At 40.3% G+C, this 20,941-nt stretch overlaps 1 protein-coding gene and 1 pseudogene across 2 annotated transcripts; one reads left to right on the forward strand and one right to left on the reverse strand.

The window, feature by feature from the left end:
• Nucleotides 1-11,397: 11,397 nt before the first annotated feature.
• On the reverse strand, nucleotides 11,398-11,864 carry LOC308420210 (low molecular weight phosphotyrosine protein phosphatase-like; annotated as a pseudogene). Its single transcript has one exon. The product of its transcript is annotated as a low molecular weight phosphotyrosine protein phosphatase-like (transcript).
• Nucleotides 11,865-15,180: 3,316 nt separating this feature from the next.
• LOC308420427 (large ribosomal subunit protein eL21-like) lies at nucleotides 15,181-15,663 on the forward strand (the record flags this gene model as incomplete). Its single annotated transcript, XM_080916447.1, has 1 exon — nucleotides 15,181-15,663. One exon carries the CDS (start codon nucleotides 15,181-15,183, stop codon nucleotides 15,661-15,663), a length of 483 nt encoding a protein of 160 aa, XP_080772573.1.
• Nucleotides 15,664-20,941: the final 5,278 nt, after the last annotated feature.

The raw sequence follows: 20,941 nt of genomic DNA on the forward strand, positions 1-20,941 counted from the left end.
AGATTAGGAGAAAGATGAGCCATACTTAAAGTGCTTTTTAAAAATAATAATATATAGGTGTCCTAAGTCCATTCTCCCAATTTCTTTCTCCTCCCAAGCCTATGGTTTCCATGCTTCCTTTTCTGTTAGTTTGGACCCTTGGCACCCACTCTAACCAGCACTATAGAGGGCTTTCAGTCTTATCCTAATGACTGCATGTGTAGATAACTACCCGGACCAGGAGAGATGTGTGCTTGTCATGCATACCTGACTACACAGGACAGGTTAATGTCGGCACTGTAACATTGAAAAGCCAGTAAAGGTTGTCCAAGCTCTAGTTCCTCCAGGTACTTTTCCTGATGCCAGCATAGCTGTTTCCTCTTTAGTTACTGAATATCCAGAAAAATATCAGCTTTACTGTAAATTATGATCACTCCCCAGTGGCTACTCATCATTCAATCCTACCTCCTTTGGTAGATCACTTAATTTAAAAGCAAAAATAAAACTAAGTAGGTAAAATCATCATTGTGGCCTTTAGAAGGGCAGTTACCTCCCGGTAAGACAGAGTATAGGGTCTTAGGCTCTGAATTGCCAAGGTCACCATTCCAAAAACAGTCTTACTCAGGGACCACATGACTTGAGGTTCCTGGTGAAAAGTAAAGCCAAAAGGGACACAGTCTAGTGAGTGCCACCAACCAGTGCCTATGTGCTATATATATCATGGAGAATATATCTGGAAGTGTTACATGAAGGTGTCCATGAAGTAGAGTGTGTAGCATACCTCTGAATAGGGTCTGGCACAGAAGAGTGGGTGTGTAACTCCCTCTCACTAATGAGAGGTGTAACGCAGTAGAATAGGTGCCAGAGAGGAGGAAGTGCCCGTGAGTAGCAAAGACCAGAAAAGGGGAGTATGAGAAAATCTAATAACTGTATAACCCAGAGGAAGTCTTTACCTTTGCTGTAAATTTGAACTCCATAAACAATAGAAAGGATATAATATGAGAGAAAACTTGACATCATAAAATCTACAAGGTGAAAACTTACAAATAAGCATCAAAGTTATTGATGGCTTCTTCTCCTCCTCCTCTCTTCTTCTTCTTCTTCCTCTTCTTCTTCCTCTTCTTCCTCTTCTTTCTCTTCTTCCTCTTCTTCCTCTTCTTCCTCTTCTTCCTTTTCTTCTTCTTCCTCTTCCTCTTCCTCTTCCTCTTCCTCTTCCTCTTCTTCTTCTTCTTCTTCTTCTTCTTCTTCTTCTTCTTCTTCTTCTTCTTCTTTTTCTTCCTCCTCCTTATTACCATTTTGTTTTATTGAAGAGGCTCACACCCAGGTTATATTGAAACTAGAGAGCTCTGACTGACTTCAAACTTGTAGTAGTCTCTTTAACCTTGGCTTTCACACTGGTAGAAAGCTACATCCTTGCATAGCTTTCAGGGATTTGACCTGACTGGGTATGGAGAGGGAATAAAGACAAATGCATTCACAGGGACATACACAAAAATCACTGGGGTTGGGTGGTCTGGGAAAACTATAGACCCTGGGGTCTTGGCATGTTTATTATATAGAGTTGAATAGGGAGGCAGGTTATTGCATGCATATAAACAAGGTGGCAGGGTTAATGGCTATGGCTGAATCAAGGATGTAGATTTAGCTCATTGTTACAGGAGTAGTCTCTGTAGGTGAGAAGTCTTCAGCTGTAATGCCAGAGGAGGAGAGAAAGCTGTAGAGAACATTTTCCATACAGGCTATATCAGCATCACCCATGGACCAGAGAAAGCCTTTGCCATCCCTCCAAGCCTCATTCTGGGGGTGGGGAAAGGCTTTGCCATTTCTCATGGGTCTGCAGCTAGGGCCATTGATGTGATTTAGACAAAACAATTCACATTCACTCAGGATTTCATTAACTCAGGGCTTCCTGTAGTGGGATTTTAAAGGCCATTGAGCCTTTAAATTTTTGGAAAATGAGTGAATAGTAATGGGAGGTTAGAGAATGAATGAGTGAGTGAATGAATAAATGATTGAGTGGATGGATGGGTGATTGAATATGATTGGATGGTCATCACTCATGACTCAGGCCAGGTTTCCATACCTGGCCTGAATGATGAGTTTCTGTTCTCAGTACCTACAGAGTGAGTAAATCTTTATTTTCATCTCTCAAGTCTTGCATGAGGGATTGTGATGTTTTTGTTCTTCAATTAGCACAGAACTACCATTCTTAACATCAGCCTTTTGTAGAAGACGAGGCTTCAGTTGTCAGCTTCCATTTAGTTTCTGGACTGCATCTGGGTTCTATGCCAGGCTGAGCAAGTCACAAGGAGCAAGCGGGTAGGCAACATTGCATCAGCTGTTGCCTCCAGGTTCCTGCTTCCTTTGAGCTCCTGTCCTGACTCCCTGCAGCGATGGGCTATATGCAGAAGTGTAAGCTGAATAAACCCCTTTCTCCCTGATGTGCTTTTGGTCACGGCGTTTCATCATCACAATAGAAACCCTAAATAGGACAGGTATAGAATTTTCATTCTTACTCATTGAACAGGCATTTGAAAACAAAAAAGGACCTAATCTCTCAGAGTAGTGGCCCCAGGAATATACTGCCTGCCCTGATCCAATAAGGAAATGACAAAATATGTTGCTCTTTAAGTGAAGCTGTCGTCTGTGGATCAGAACTAAGTGTGGGTAGGAGCAAAGGCTCTCGCAATGCAACTAAATGACTAAAAATGTAAATGAACATATCAATCTGTTCTTTGGATGGGTTGATTCATATAGAAATTTTGGTGACTGTACTTGTAAGTTTGTTGTGGCAGTTAAAAAGGAATTCTGAGAAATAATTTAAGCGTTTTCAGTACCAAGTAAGTTATTGTTGTATATAAGTATGTAAGTATTTTAGTCTTGTCTTAAGATGTGTTTCCTATCTTTTATTATGTTTATTGCACTTGAGGTTCAATGCTGGCTTTTGCTGTAGAAAATGTCTCATCTTTACTGGTTTGCCAGGCTTCATTCAGATGGAAGCCCGCTTTCTTTGGTTGCGTGGCACCCTCTGCTGGACTTCCACAAAACAGTGCTTTTCGCTTGCAGGATGGTTGCTTAAACAATTACCTCAATTAACAGAAATTCAATCCATGCCAAGTACCAGGTCCTGACTGTCCCCAGTTCTGTGAACTGCTGTCCTATGGGGACAATTAGTTTTCTTTAAATAAATCCCAGTTATATTTCAGGACTCACAGAACTGATAAGGACAAAGTCTTCCCCAAGCTGTCATCAGGGTTGCTAAGTTTCTTGCCAGCTTTATCTAGAGTGTAGAGGACTTCACTGTGGGACTGAAGTTACATGGCAGCCCGCACAGAGGATGAATACCTGGAGAATGCCTTGAAGCCAATTCTAGGTACCTGAGCACTGTGCAGAAATGGAATCTCTGAGTCAGAAGTGAAAACACACTGTACTTACCTTGTGTTGAGGAAATTCTTCTTTTGAGGGTATAAAGTTCATAGAAATGGTTTCTGAGCTTTATAAAGATTATTCGATCTTTATAAATTACACTAAAGCTAAGTTTACCTAGGAAGAGCACACTCTTAATGCATACAGTTTCAAGAACTTATACACACTTACCTTTCACTTTAGAAACCATTAAACCACAGGTATGAATATAGTTAGAAGAGGTTTTCAGATGTTTCTGAACCTGTAAATAAAAGGAGAGAACTGTTAAATGGGTATATTTCACTAGGAAGGAATCTGACCCAAGAACAATGATTTGAGAGAAAAGAATGATTATAGAGTAAAACAATCCCATAAACACACACACACAAACATGCACACACAGAGACACACATTTTTACAAGATGCATGAACTGCCATTGGTTTTGGTAAACTTCAAAGGGGGATTAAAGGAGCAAGCAACAGTAGTCTGTCCTTGTGGAATTTAAGAGAGAAAGTAGGTGGACTCTGGAAGTCCTGCTTCTGCCTGTTTGATTATTCATTGATCGGTTAATTCAAGATTATTGATTTTATAACAGCCATGATACATACTTTCAGAAACTTTATAGTATTAAAGGAGTGCATTAAAAGTGCTTGCTGTCTGTTTATACTGCATTGCATGGAGCCAGAGAATAAAGAGTTCAAATGTGGTACAAGGAGTGTGTTCATCAGCCCTGGGGCCTGAGACAGGAGGCGGGTGAGTGTAGGGCCAGTGCAGTTTCCAGAGTGTGAGAAGATGTATCCGTGGTGAGGTGATTCTAGAGCAACACCCTTAGCAGCAGAAGAACAAGGTCCTCAGGTGGTTAGGAGAGGTTCCTTCCAGCTAGAGGAAGTGAACCCTGAACCCTAGAGGTCATGCAGAAGCAGGGGGTGTGTGTTTGCTAATATAAACAAATCCAGTGTGGCAAGAAGTGAAGGAGTCAGGAAAGCAGGAAATAAGATTGGTGAGACACCAGGAGCTGTGGGAACAAGACCAGTGGTCCTTGTGAAAGGGAGCCAGGGAGGATTTGAGCAGAGGAGGGATGTGGTTTTTACTTTATACTTTAGACGCTTCACTGTGCCACCTTTGAGTAACAGTGATAGGGAAACCATTGTGCTGCAATAACTTTTAAGAAAGGCAATGGAGATGTTACTGTGGCAGTGGCGTTTGGTGGAAGATGTTGATTCTGGGTACATTTTGGAGGTAGAAGCAATAGGCCAGCCACACAGATTTGTCAAGAGCTTGAGAGGAAAACATATGTCAAAATAAACTACCAGTGTCTTGTCCCGAGAGATAGACAGAAGTAACTTGTATTTATAGTGTCTGTCTGTCTGACTGTCTTTCTGTCTGTCTGACTGTTTGTCTGTCTGTGTATAGGGAACATCAACTGGAAAGAAAAAGATTAGGGGCTCAGTTTGAGATAACTGGGTGTAGGGATTGATTCTGTGCCAGATAGCCACAACGATAAAGTTGTAAAAACTTAAATGTTTGCACCTCCTACACAAATTTTAAAGATATTCAGTTTAATATTAAGTTGTCAATTTTTTTTTGTATTGAACTTAAATTGGTGACAGAGAAAGAGGGAAGAGGTGACAGTTAGGACAGGACAGTGCAGAGTTAGAAGGAATCTGTGTTTCCCTCTGTTCCTTCATTTCGACGTTACTACATGTCCTTTCAAAAGTTGCATATTTTGAATTATGTCAATAAAGCAGGCAGGCATTACGGTGAAATGTATAAGCAACCACATCAAGGAAGTGGCTTCTGGCTAGACAGACACATGTTATTAAGGGATTATTATTTCTCCAACCTTCTTAGTACATCTTCAGGTGTGTTGCCGTTCCTGACATGTGGTTACCTGATATATAATTAATTGGACTAGTTGGATTTATTCTTAAGGGGCAACAAATAGTATGCAATATTTTAATTTGAGGAGCATATTAGAATGCCACATCTCTTCCCAGAGGCAGAGTTCAAACTCAGGCTTCTTTGTTTTTTTTTTTTTTTTTTGAGCAAGAGAAAGAAGCTTGAACTTAAGGGATCAAGGCAATGGGTTGAAGAGGGTGATTAGGAGGGAGTGCACCTTTGTGAAGGCAAATGGAGGGGGAGGAGGGAATGGGGGTAAAGGGATCGCATCTCAAATGTAAATACAGAGTATCTAATAAAAAATTAAAAAAAACCATAGTTTTGATATCTCTACCACAAGGTAGTATAAAGCTTTAGGAAGAACATTTGTAATTCTTCCCATTCTAATGTTACCATGGAATCAGAAGGTGGGGTCCAAAGGGCACCATGAAGGAAATCTTAATGAATTCCAAGCTTGATATTTGACAAAGAAGACAAAAGTATATAATAGAAAAATGAAAGTACCAAAAGACTGTGCTGGTCTAACTGGATGTCTGCATGTAGAAGAATGCAAATAGGCCCATATCTATCACCCTGCACAAAACTCAACTCCTAGTGGATGGAAGGCCTCAACATAAAACCAGATACACTAAAGCTGACAAAAGAAAAAGTGGAGAATAGCCTTGAACTCACTGGTAAACGAGACAACTTCCTGACAGAACACCAGTCACACATGCACTAAGAATGACAATAAATGGTACATCATGAAACTGAACAGCTTCTGTAAGGCAAGGGATGCCATCAAAAGGTCAAAAGGGCAGCCTACAGAATGGGAAAGGATCTTCACCAACCACGCATCTGACAGAGGGCTGATATCCAAAATATATAAAGAATTCAAGAAACCAAACACCAATGACCTTATAATCCAATTTAAAAATGAGAATTCTTAAATTTCTAAAGTGAAATCTCAACAGAGAAATCTCAAATGGCTGAGAAACATTTAAAGAAATGTTTAAAGTCTTTAGCCATCAGGGAAATGCAAATCAAAATGTCTATGAGGTTCTATGTTAACACCTGTCAGAATGGCTAAGATCAAAACACCAGTGACAGCTCATGCTGACCAGGATGCAGAGCAAAGAAACACTTCTGAGTTGAGGGTAAACTTGTACAGCTACATGGGAAATCAATAGGGTGGCTTCTCAGAAAATAGGGAATCAACCTACTTCAAGACTCAATGATTCCACTCCTGGGCATATATCCAAAAGACATTCTATCTTACCACAGACTTGCTTAACTATGTTTAAAGGAACATTATTTGTAATAGCCAGAAACTGGAAACAACCAAGATGTTCATCAACCAAAGAATGGGGAAAGAAAATGGGATATATTTATACAATCAAATATTACTCTGCTGTTAAAAAAATAACATTATGAAATTTGCAGGCAAATAGATGGAACTAGAAAAAAAAGTCATCCCGAGTAAGGTAGCCCACACCCAGAAAGACAAACATGGTATGTACTCACTTATAAGTGAATATAAACTTTAAAGAATAATCATGCTATAATACACAGACCCAGAGAGGAAGAAACAAAGTCAGTTCAAGGTAGGAAACATGAATCTCCCTGGGAAGGAGAAATAGAATGGATATTGTGGGTGGACTGGAGGCAATAAGAATGGGAATCCTGAGATCAGGTAGAGGGGAGTTTGGAGAGAGTACTGGGGGGACAATCAGAATTGGGGGGCAATTTTTGGGCAAGGTAGAAATCTATTGCAATGGAAACTCCCCAGGATCTATTACAGTTGATCCTTCCTAAGACTCCTAGTAATGGAGGATACAGAGCCTGAAGTGGTCATCTCCTGAAACAAGGCAAGGGTCTCAGTGAAGGGACTGGGACACAAACGGAGACACAAACCCTTTAACCTTCAATTTGTCCTGCCAGCAAGATGTGCTCGGGGTAAAGGAGGCACAGAAATTGTGGGAGTAGCCATCCCATGACTGTCCAGTTTGAGACCCATGCCACTAGAGGGAGCCAATACCCAACATTGCCTGAATGGCCATAACCAGAGGCTGGAGAACCGGGAGAGCCGAGATAGAAACAAACAGGATGGTGGGGGTGGGGGTGAGGAGGTGGGGGTGGGAATCAATGAAATGATTCTAATGATATTCTGCTGTACTCACGGACAGGACCTTAGCATAATCATCATCAGAAAGGCTTCATCCAGCAACTGATAGAAACAGAGGCAGAGACCCACAGCCGAAGGACTGCAGGAACCCGAGGGTCAAGGAAGCCACAGGAAATCGGACAGAATCAACTCACCTGAGCTCATAACGGCTCAGAGAGATTGATTTGACAACCAGAAAACCTGTATGGATCTGAACTAGGACCTTTGCATCTATGCTATGGTCGTGTAGATTCGTCTTGTTAGACTCCTAACAATGGCAATGGGACTTGCCTCTGACATTTTTGCCTGCTTTTGGTACCCTTTCACTCCAGCTGGGCCTCCTCATCCAGCCTTAATATGAGGGGAGGTGCTGGGGTCTTACTGAAACTTGATATGCCGTGTTTGGTTGATATCCATGGGAGGCCTGCCATTTTTCTGAAGAGAAATGGAGAAGGAGAATGGACTGGGGGGGGGGGGACTGCTTTTAGGATGGAATATATGGGAGAATAAATAAAATAAATAAGTAAATGTAAGGGGTTGGATGGGCTTGGTATCTGGTATTGGAAGGAGAAGACAGCAATGGAAGAAAATAATGTTTTTGGCAACTGAGTTTTATCTTAGTAACAGGAAGCTCACACTAGTACTTGAGGTTGAATATCTGTGGCCCAGTTCAAAGGTCAGAGTATAAGAAGATATACCTTCATTTATACAATGAAGTACTACTCAGCTATTAAAAACAATGACTTCATGAAATTCTTAGGCAAATAGATGGAACTAGAAAAATATCCTGAGTGAGGTAACCCTAATCACAAATAAACACAAAGTATGCACTCACTGATAAGTGGATATTAAACCCAAAGCTTGGATCACCAAGGATACAATTCACAGACCATATGAAGTTCAAGAAGAAGGAAGACCAAAATGAGGATGCTTCAGTCTTTCTTAGAAAGGGGAACAAAAAATAATCGCAGGAGGAAATAGGAAGACAAAGTTTGAAGCAGAGACTGAAGGAAAGGCCATCCAGAGACTGTCCCACCTGGGAGATCCAGCCCATATTCAGCCACCAAACCCAGACAATATTGCTGATGCCAAGAAGCGCATGCTGAAAGGAGCCTGATACAGCTGTTTTCTGAGAGGCACTGCCAGAGCCTGACAAATACAGAGGCGGATACTCACAGCCAACCATTGAACTAAGAACAGGGTCCTCAATGGAGGAGATAGAGAAAGGATTGAAGGAGATGAAGGGGTTTGCAACCCTATAAGAACAACAATATCAACCCACCAGAGTTCCCAGGGATTAAGCTACTATCCAAAGAGTAGAAATAGATGAACCCATGGCCCCAGCATTAATGGGAGGAGAAGGCCTTGGTCCTGCCAAGGCTTGATGCCCCAGTGTAGGGGAATGTCATGGTGGGGAGGCAGGAGGAGGTGGGTGGGTTGGGATGCACCTTCATAGAAACAGGGGTAGTAGGGATGAGCTAGGAGGCTTATGGAGGGGAAACAACAAGGAAACACATATCATGAAAATATGATCTCCTGTCCCACATGTCATGTCTCCAGAACTGTGGGAGGGAACTTGTATTGAATGTTCAGGTACAAAGAGCAAAATTCCTATGTGAAAAGAGACCATGAAGTGTGACTTCCCAACATGGTTGTATCTGTTCATTCAATGACTATGTATTGGGTAGACATGCATTAGGCATGAGTGGAGGTGGCAGGGATGTAGCCACAATCAGAAAAGCCAAGACTCTTGTGCTGCTTTGTTTTGCTTTTTAGAAAGAAGACATTAAGTAGACGTGTAGAATATTTCAATTTCTGCTAGGCACTGTAAGGGAACAGGAGATAATATCACAAGTATAGAGAGGAGACCCTATTCGGACAGAAATACTTTCCTGGGGGATGTAGAATTAGGATAAACCTTTGAGAAATACAGTGAACTCAGATAACATATGATAAGAAAAGAGTTCTAGGCGGAAGGATTTTGTGTTAAACACTAGGTTGAGGTCGTGCTTGGATGGTTGATTCTAGATGTAGATCTGTGGTCAATTGGAAATAGACTGAGGTTAGAAAAGGTCAGTAGGGGGCAGATTGGGTAAGATATTACTGACTGGCTTTTATGCCAAGCAAGAGGAAGTGCTTATAACTGTTTAGCAAGTGATATAATTATTCAGTTTGTGTGTGTGTGTGTGTGTGTTTTAAAAGTTACTGTGTCTCTCGCAGAGAAAACACTGAACACAGTTCGAAATGGTGATTGGCATTTATGACAAGCCCTGGCAGCAAGCCTATCTACATGTCTGCATGTAGTCTGATACTTCAAAGGTGTTAAATAAACAAGTACTACATGATAAGAGAGGGTGGTTCTGGAATCTGACCCATGAGGTTTTTCTCTCCAAAACAAGCTTGCTTCCAGGTATTGTGTTTTCAAACGGCTTGGCAAGAGTGTTCTCCCAGCAGCAAAATAAGCTCTTGAGCCAAAGCACAGCTCTTTGTAAAGGGACTTCCTGAAATATAAGTCTGGAAACTGAAAGCAGTGAACCGTTGCTGTAACTTGGGCATTTCTAAGAATTCAGTTGCTTTTCTCAAGTAGCAAAATAGGAATGTGGTAATTTTTTAATACGCAGGGCGACAACCAACTACAAGATTAAAGTTCAAGAGCAAATAAACCATTTACACCTGTGGTGTTTTCTTTTCTATCATGCATATGTGTTTGATCTCTCAGTCTTTTTCTGTTTCTGTCTCTCTGTGTCTATGTGTCTCTGTATTTCCCCTTTCCCCCGTGTGTGTGCATGCTCATGTGTGTAAGGTGCAGCCACACATGTGCCACACTCACATGGGACAGGTTGCTTTCCACTTTGTTTAATCAGGGTCTCTCTTTCTTTGTTCTCTGTTTTATAAGATATACCAATGGCCCCACATTTTTCTGAGGATTGTCCTATCTGCTTCCTAGTTTTGCATTAAGAGAGCTGGGGTTACAGATGCACATTACAGCATGTTTTACATGATGTCTGGGGATTCGAACTCCCGTCCCCAAGATTACTTGGCAAACACTTCACCTACTGAGCCATAGCTCTAGACTCCAGGGTACTTTACTATTATTATTATTATTTTTTTGTATTTTACTTGTATTTGATAACATCCCAGTTTAATTCACAATCCTTGCTGACATACATCCATATAAATTTGAGGTCCCTTTTCTGAAAATACACTAAAATTATTTATGCTTGCCTGTCACTGTGTAAAATGTTGATAGAGAACACTCACAAACTCATACCACTATTTAAGCACACTTATTTTTTTAAAGCAAAGTGGCTCAAATAGAAACAAAGCTCAAAAAACTACATTAAAACCAAGTAAGATTAAAGTTGTTAATTTTCCCAATCTGTGGGTCCCATCTTTTATTATTTTTATTTCTTTTTCAGACACGTTGTCACTATATAGCCCAGGAAGGCCTGCTGGAGTTCCGGGCCCATCACATCCAGCTTCTCCCTCTCAAACACTGATACCCTCAGAGTTTAAACAATTCTAAGGTTCAATGGAAGGCTGCCCTGGGTGGAGATATTGTCACAATAAGAGTCTAAAATAGAAAGGTATAAGGCAAACAGACAGCACCACTGGGTGCTGGCCATGCATTTCAGTTAGATCAGGCTACCCAGGTTTGCTGGGCTCAGAGGTTGACCTAGAGTTTGTAGGTCATTCTTACTTTATTGGGTTTTCTTTTGCTCCATATTTGCTGTTCCACTATTTTGTAATTATGGCAAGATTTAGTTAGTCTAAGAATGCTTAGCCACACTTCAAACTGTCCGACTCAAATGTTTTTATCCTTAAGAACATATGCCTAATTTCCACCTACAATTATTTTAAAGATACACAGTAAGTGAGCTGAGAAGAGAGGTGGGGGATGGGACTGCTACCACCCTTGGGCATAGCAGAGGTAAGTAGGTAGTTGCTCAATGGTGGTGGGTAGGACCAGCTACTGACTCTTTTCCAGGAAGGCCTTGCAGCACCTAAGGCATTGCTGGCACACCACCTCGAAGTCAGAGTCATTGCCATAACAGGGATCTTCAATAATGAGCTGTTTCTGTGAATCATGGCTCCCAAGTAGCTCAACCTTAGCTTTGTAGTTTTTAACTTGATTACTCTTTCTATTCAAATCTCTCAGATTGCTTTCATCCATACATAGTATATAATCGAATGTAGCAAAGTCTTCTCTTGTAATTTGCCATGCAATGTGATGCATGTGGATGCCATGTTTTCTCATGCAGCTCTGCCCTTGATAGTCCAGGGGGGCTCCCCACTTCATATGTGGATGTAGCCGCACTGTCTATCCTCCAGTTATCCGAAACCTTTTCATCAGTGACCAGTTATCCGAACACTGCTTCTGCAATGGGTGACCGGCAAATGTTACCGAGACACTGACTTGGACCCAACCTCTGCCATGTGCTGACCCTGTCCAGGGTACCTTTGAAGAGTATTTTTAGATAATATCCATCCACCGGGAACATCTGCAGTTCACAGTTCAGAAGAACCTCATGGCATGAACGGTGTTGGTGGCTGTGAAGTTGGCCAAAGCCCTGGGACCATCGCCGTCTGCTCTACCCTCTCCTCCATAGGGCTTCCAAAGCCATGATACTGTTTTCAGTTATTGCTCTTTTCATCCAGCATCCCTGTTGGCTGGAATCGCTTTCAAAAAGACAGCAGGGAAAGGCAAAAGCAGGAGCACCTTATTTTAAAACATGACCCAACAATTCTTGATAAAGAGTGCTGTACTCACGTTAACAAAAACACTTGGCATACCTGTAGGTACACGGAAAGGGTGACAGAAGACTATAAATACTGGAAGAAATGTACACTGGAAAAATGACACCAAAGTCTTAGAGAGTTTTCTTGCTCTGCAAAGTACAACAAGGCAACGAAGGGTGAAAGAATAGGGCACAGGGGAGAGTGTAGCAGAGGACAGAGAGCCTACAAGCCCCCTCAGAGGGGACAGTGAAGGTCTTAAAAAGAAGCTGCCTTCTAGACTGTCAGTGGAACCGCTGTGCTCAATTGCATGTGAGTTTTGGAGTCTTCCATTTGGAAGTACTGGTTCAGACAACTCTGTCTCAGGTTTAGCCACTGTCTCCAAGCCAAGGGCCACACCCATAAGGTCAGAGACAGACCTGATGCTGATGCTGCAGAACTCAGCCTGTGATCTGACAGCTCTGGAGTCTGCCTCTGCATTCACTGAAGAGACAGGAAAACACAAACAGTCATCGACCTGCCTTTCCTTTTGAGTCCGGGTACTCTGAGACTGCATGCTCAAGTCAGAGATTGCTCTGTCTTGAGAAGTAATTGAATCCGTGGAAAGAAAGTCTGGTAAAGGGATCCTACAGAAAAAATATTAAAATAAAAATTGATATAATAAAAACAAAACCAACCAACCAAAGAAGACACTAGGATGGGAGGCTATCCAATGCTCATGAATCAATAGAGTTATAATTGTGACAATGGCTATATTACCCAAAGTCACCAGTATACACGGTACCCACAATAAGGTCAAACATGCAAGAGCACAGCCTCCTTTCCTCGGGCACAGTTTTACTTTGCCTGTTATCTGTATACAGTAACTTTGACCCACAACTTCACTCTGAAGTACTGTCTGTAGCCTTCCTATCTAAAGGCATAAAGCCTTTTCAAACAGCCTCAGTTGCTTAATTTCTATAGAAAGGGGCTGCCTATATCACCAGAGTGGGTAATACAGTAGTATTGGCCCTTCTAACCTTTTCCCACCTTCTCAACTAATGCTTTAGAGTCACCTCTGCTGAGTCTTGGGCACTGTTTTGAATGACCTTACTCCCAATCTCAATTTTGGAGAAAGATGTTACTGTTCTGAGTTTATATAAAAGGAACACAGATATGCAGAAGGAAGAAGGTACACCACACCCGAGAGGCGGCTGAGACTGTACCTAGACCTCTGCTACAGGGAGCAGCTAAATTCACTCCCTCTCCCTCTTCTCTTTCCCTTCCCTCTCTGCCACTCAGCAATTTAGTCTGGATCTTGACTTGAAGTCTGATTCTAAGAGGCAGCTGGAGAAAGGGCAGCTAGGACAGGTAACTTATTTTCTGTTGTTTGGGGTTCTGGAGAAACTCAAGTTTCTTTCATAATGACAATGAGAGGTGGTACTGTTCTGGCTACTCTATGTGGAGGAACAAGCTTCCCTGCCTTACCTACCAGATCCTGCTATCATTGGATCATAAAGCAAAGACTGTCTCTGTCAAGCCTATAGGTAAATGTAATCTAAAGAGAGTGTGCTCATATTTTGGAGAGTTAGAACACAGAGAACTTTAGAACAAAGTATGCAACTATCATGTACAGATGTATTTTGTTTTTATATAACTGATCCTTATTAGCTACATATGACGAAATCTCAGAACTCTGTATGTATTTGGCATTTCTTGAGATTTCTTGTTGCTAGTAACAGCAGTAGCATCTCTAGGACTTGTTAACATAGTGGTATTTTGGCCTGGATTCTAGAAAGGTGGAGGTAGAAGAGCTTTTTTTCAGATCTGTTAAGTGAAAGCTTATTGTTCTTGAAGCAATCTTCCTCCTGAGCCCATGGGCCCACAGAACCACAGGACAGACAAGCTCTAGTCAGAGACAATAAGATCACCTAACATCACAGATAACAAGATGGCAAGAGGCAAGCACAAGAACTTAAACAATGGAAACCAAGACAATGTGGCAACATCAGAACCCAGTCCTCCCACCACATCAAGTATTAATTATCTCAACACACCAGAAAAACAAATTAAGACTTTGTTGATGATAATACTTCATGATGATAATGGAGGTCCTCGAGAAACACATGAGTAACTCTCTTAGTTACAGAAGAACTAGGAGAACACACGTAAACAAGTAGAAGCCCTTAAAGAAGAAACACAATGATCACTTAAAGGGGTACAAAAAAACACAACCAAACAGGTCAAGGAACTGGAAACAAAAATAGGGACAAAAAAACAAAAAAACAAAACAAAACAAAACAAAAAAAGATAACCTTGGAGATAGAAAACCTAGGAAAGAGATCAGAAGTCACAGATGCAAGCATCACCAACAGAATAAAAGAGATGGAAGAGAGAATCTCAGGTGCAGAAGATAACATAGAAATCATTGACACAACAGTCAGTGAAAATGCAAAACCCAAAAAGCTCCTAATCCATAACATCTAGGATATCCAAGACTCAATGGGAAGACCAAACCTAAGGATAATAGGTGTAGAAGAGAGCAAAGACTCCCAACTAAAAGGCCCACTAAATATCTTCAAGAAAATCATAGAAGAAAATTTCCCTAATCTAAAGAAAGAGATGACCATAAACATATAAGAAGCCCACAGAAGTTCAAATATATTGGACCTGAAAAGAAATTCCTCCAGACACATAATAGTTAAAATACCAAATGTTCAAACATACAAAGAATACTACAAGCAGTAAGGGAAAAAGAATAAGTAACGTATAAAAGCAGACCAAACAGAATTATAGCATACTTCTCAACAGAAATTATGACAGCTAGAAGATCCTGGAAAGATGTCATATAGAACCTAAAAGAGCACAAATGTCAGCCTAGGTTACTATATCTAGCAAAACTCTCAATTACTGTATCTAAAGAAACCAAGGTATTCCAGAACAAGACCAAATTTACACAATATCTGTCTACAAATCCAGCCCTACAAAAGATAATAGATGGACCCCCCGGCAGCCATCTTCCAGTTAACTCACCAACATGACGAACACAAAAGGAAAGAGGAGAGGCACTCGCTATATGTTCTCTAGGCCTTTTAGGAAACATGGAGTTGTTCCTTTGGCTACATACATGCGAATCTACAAGAAGGGTGATATTGTAGACATCAAGGGAATGGGCACTGTTCAAAAAGGAATGCCCCATAAGTGTTACCATGGAAAAACCGGAAGAGTCTACAATGTCACCCAGCATGCTGTGGGCATCATTGTAAACAAGCAAGTTAAGGGCAAGATTCTGGCTAAGAGGATCAATGTGCGGATTGAGCACATCAAGCACTCAAAGAGCAGAGACAGCTTCCTGAAGCGGGTGAAGGAGAACGATCAGAAGAAAAAGGAAGCCAAGGAGAAGGACACCTGGGTTCAGCTGAAGCGCCAGCCTGCACCACCCAGAGAAGCCCACTTTGTGAGGACTAATGGAAAAGAGCCTGAGCTGCTGGAGCCCATTCCCTATGAATTCATGGCCTAATGTACAAAGAGAAATAAAGGACCCGGACTACAAAAAAAAAAAAAAAAAAAAAAAAAAGATAATAGATGGAAAACTCCAACACAAGGAGGGAAACTATACCCTAGGAAAAACAAAAAATTAATCTTCTTGCAACAAAACCAAAAGAAGAAAGCACACAAACATAATTCTACCTCTAACAACAAAAATAACAGGAAACAACAATCACTATTCGTTAACATCTCTTAACATCAATGGACTTAATTCCCCAATACAAAGACATAGACTATCAGACTGAATGCGTAAACAGGATCCAGCATTTTGCTGCATACAGGAAACTCATCTCAGAGACAAAGACAGACACTACCTCAGAGTAAAAGGTTGGGAAAACACCTTCCAAGCAAATGGTCCCAAGAAACAAACTGGAGTAGCCATTCTAATATTGAATAAAATGGATTCTCAACCAAAAATTATCAAAAAAGATAAGGAAAGACACTTTTTTACTCACCACAGGAAAATTTATCAAGATGAACGCTCAATCCTGAATATCTATGCTCCAAATACAAGGGCACCCACATTCATAAAGAAAACTCTACTAAAGCTCAAAGCAGATATTGTACCACACAGTAATAGTGAGAGACTTCAGCACCCCATTCTCATCAATGGACAGATTATGGAAGAAGAAACTGAATAGAGAGGCACATTGAAACTGACAGAAGTTATGAACCAAATTGACTTAACAGAGACCTATAGAACATTTCATCCTTAAACTAAAGAATATACCTTATTTTCATCACTTCACAGTGCCTTCTCCAAAACTGAACATATATTCAGTCACAAAACAGGCCTCAACAGATACAAGAAGATTGAAATACTCCCATGCATCCTATCAGATCACCATGGACTAAGGGTGGTCTTTAATAACATCAAAGACAACAAAAAGCCCATATACTGAGCAATGCACTACTTAATGATAACATGGTCAAGGAAGAAAAAAAGAAAAAATTAAGGTTTTTTTTTTTTTTTTTTTTTTTTTTTTTTTTTTAGAATTTAATGAAAATAAAGGTACACCATTCCAAAACCTATGGGATGCAATGAAAGCAGTACTAAGAGGAAAACTCACAGCTCTGAGAGCCTCCAAAAAGAAACTGGAGAGAGCATACACTAGCATCAGCTTCATAGCATAGCTGAAAGCTCTAGAACAAAAAGAAGCAGATACACCCAAGAGAAGTAGACAGCAGGAAATAATCAAATTCAGACCTTAAATTAACAAATAGAAACAAAAAGATCCATTCACAGAACCAACAAAACTAAAAACTGGTTCTTTGAGAAAATCAATAAGATCAATAAAGCCTTAGCCAGACTAACTAGAGGGCACAGAGAGAGTATCCAAATTAACAAAATCAGATATGAAAGAGAAGATATAACAACAGAAACTGGGGAAATTCAAGAAATCATTAGATCCTACTACAAAAACCTATACTCAACAAAACTGGAAAATCTTGAGGAAATGAACAAATTGCTAGATAGATACCAGATACCAAAGTTAAATCATGACCAGATAAACCATTCGAACAATCCCATAACACCTAAAGAAATAGAGGCAGTCATCAAAAGTCTCCTAACGAAAAAGAAAAAAAAAAAAAGACAAGACCAGATGCGTTCAATGCAGAATTCTATCAGACTTTCATAGAAGACCTAATACCAATACTCTCCAAACTATTTCACAAAACAGAACTTATTCTTTGAAGCCACAGTTATGCTCATACCTAAACTACACAAAGATCCTACAAAGAAAGAGATTTTCAGACCAATTTCCCTTATGAACACTGATGCAGAAATACTCAATAAAATTATTGCAAACTGAATCCAAGAACACATCAAAAATATCATTTACCATGATCAGGTAGGCTTCATCCCAGGGATGCAGAGATGGTCCAATATATGAAAATCCATCAATGTTAATCCACTACATAAACAAACTCAAAGAAAAAGCCACATGATCATCTCATTAGATGCTTAGAAAGCATTTGAGAACATTCAACACCCCTTCATGATAAAAGTCTTAAAAAGATCAGGAATTCAAGGCCCATACCTATACATAGTAAAAGCAATATACAGCAAACCAGTAGCCAACATCAAGCTAAATGGAGAGAAACTTGAAGCAATCCCATTAAAATTAGAGACTAGACAAGGCTGCCCACTCTCTCCCTACCTATCCAAAATAGTATTGGAAGTCCTGGCCAGAGCAATTAGACAAAAAAAAAAAAAAAGAAGAAGTCAAAGGAATTCACATTGGAAAGGACAAAGGCAAAATATCACTATTAGCAGATGAAATGATAGTATACTTAAGTGTCCCCAAAAATTTCACCAGAGAACTTTTACATCTAATAAACAACTCCAGCAAAGTGGCTGGATATAAAATTAACTCAAACAAATCAGTATAATTTCTCTGCTCAAAGGCTGAGAAAGAAATTAGAGAATCATCATCCTTCATTATAGTCACAAATAATATAAAATACCTTCGTGTGACTCTAACCAAGCAAGTAAAAGATTTGTATAAAAAGAACTTCAAGTGTCTGAAGAAGGAAATTGAAGATCTCAGAAAATGGAAAGATCTCCTATGTTCATGGATTGGAAAGATCGACATAGTAAAAGTGGCCATCTTGCCAAAAGCAATCTACAGATTCAATTCAATCCTCATCACAATTCCAACTCAATTCTTCATAGAATTAGAAAAGGCAATTTGCAAATTCATTTGGAATAACAAACCCAAGATAGCGAAAACTATTCTCAACAATAAAAGAACCTCCAGGGAATCAGCATCCATTACCTCAAACTGTATTAGAGATCAAATGCATGGTACAGTGACAGGAAGGTAGATGAATGGAAGAGAATTGAAGACTAAGAAATGAGCACACACACCTATGGTTACTTGATCTTTGAAAGAGGAACTAAAAATACTCAATGGAAAAAGGACAGCATCTTCAATATATAGTGCTGGTTCATCTGTCAGTCAGCATGCAGAAGAATGCAAATTGATCCATTCTTATCTCCTTGTACAACACTCAAGTCCAAATAAATCAAAGACCTCCACATAAAATAGGTACACTGAAACTAATAGAAGTGAAAGTGGGGAAGAACTTAGAACACATAGCCACAGGGAATTTTCTGAACAGAACATCAATGCTCTAAGATCAAAAACTGACAAATGAGACCTCATAAAACTGCAGTTTTTGCAAGGCTAAGGACACTGTCAAGAGGACAAAATGGCAGTCAACAAATTGGGAAAAGATCTTCACCAATCCTACATCTGATTGAGGGCTAGTATCCAATATATACAAAGAACTCAAGAAGTTAGACTCCAGAGAATCAAACACTCCTATTAAAAATGGAGTACAGAGCTAAACAAAGGATTCTCAACTGAGGAATACTGAATGGCTGAGAAACACCTAAAGGAAGGTTCAACATCCTTAGTCATCAGGGAAATGCAAATCAAAACAACCCTGAGATTCCACTTTACAGTAATCAGAATGGTTAAGATAAAAGACTCAGGTGACAGCAGATGCTGATGAGGATATAGAAAAAAAGGAACATTCCTCCATTGTTTGTGGGATTGCTAGCTGGTAAACCACTATGGAAATCAGTCTGGTGGTTCCTCAGAAAATTGGACATAGTACTACCTTAGGACCCAGCTATACCACCTCTAGGCATATACCCAAAAGATGCTCTAACATACAACAAGGACACATGCTCCACTATGTCCATGGCAGCCTTATATATAATAGCCAGAAGCTGGAAAGAACCCAGTTGTCCTTCAACAGAGGAATGGATACAGAATATGTGGTACATATATACAATAGAGTACTACTCAGCTGTTAGAAATGATGACTTCATGAAATTTTTAGGCAAATGGATGGAACTAGAAGCTGTTACCTCACAAAAGAACACACATGGTATACACTCACTGATAAGTAAATACTAGACCCAACAAGCTCTGAATACCTAAAAAACAATCCACAGATCTTACGAATCTCAAAAAGAAGGAAGGCCAGAATGTGTATGCCTTAGATTCTCTTAGAAGAGAGAACAAAACACTCACAGGAGAAAATACAGGGACAAATAGAGGAGCAGTGATTGAAGAAAATATCATTCAGAGACTGCTTTACCAGGGGATAAGGTATGCAGACATATGCAGACACCAACAGTAAGCACTATTGCTGATGCCAAGAAGTGCTTACTGGCAGGAGCCAGATCTGGCAAAGGCTCTGCCAGATTCATGCAGATACAGTTGAGGATGCTTGCAGCTAATCATCAGACTGACCACTGGGACCCCAATAAAAGAGCTAGAGAAAGAACTGAAGAAGCTGAAAGGGTTTGCAACCCTACGGGAAGAACAACATTATCAACCAATCAAACCCTCCAGAATTTCCAGAGACTAAAATGCCAACTAATGAGCACACACGGAGAGACCCATGTCTCCAGTTGCACATGCAGCAGAGGGTAGCATTGTCTGGCATTAATGAAAAATGAGGCCTTTGGTCCAGTAAAGATGTGTTTTCCCAGTGTAGGGGAATGCCAAGGTTCTGAGGTGGGAGAGGGTGGTTGGGAGAGGGAGCACCTTCATGGAGGCAAGTGGAGGGAGAGGAGGAATGTGAGTGGGAATAGGTAAGGGGACAACATTTGAAATGTAAATACAAAGAATAGCCAATAAAATTTAATTAAGAAATTTATTTTAATCCACTCTGTTGCTTGAGTTTATCTCAAAAGAATGAGATTTAGGTCATGTCATTAGCTGACTTTCCAAACTACCCCAAACAATGTAAGATTACAAAGATACATTGTTGTTCCTTAAGAGTTCTTCTAAATGAGCCTGTCAATCATCTGGGTGGGGAAAATGCCTCTCAAAAAGTTGTAATTTCAAGCACATGTTATGCTTTCAGATGCATTAAGATGTACAGAGTGACTATTCTCTTAATGAAATAAGTATTAATATATCCCAGATATTATACCCTAACATAGATGCTAATAGAGATGCTAACGGTTTGTTTGTTTCTATTTTCCCTTATTGGATACCAGCCGGGAGCCTCCTGCCTGGAAGCTCTGGGCTTTATCAGTCTGTCAGAAGAAACATTTCTACCCACAAGCAGATGCTTACAGACTTTCATGACTGAGTCAGCTTGCTGGCTTGTTCTCTGGCCCAGCAAGTATGATTAGAGCACTTTTCCCTTGCCTTCTCTTCCTTCTGGTTTCCTGCTGAGATCTACAGTTTGTCTTCCCTGTTGCATTTCTTTCTCCAACA

This window comes from Micromys minutus (genome assembly GCF_963924665.1).
Source record: "Micromys minutus genome assembly, chromosome: 4".
Lineage (NCBI taxonomy): Eukaryota > Metazoa > Chordata > Mammalia > Rodentia > Muridae > Micromys > Micromys minutus.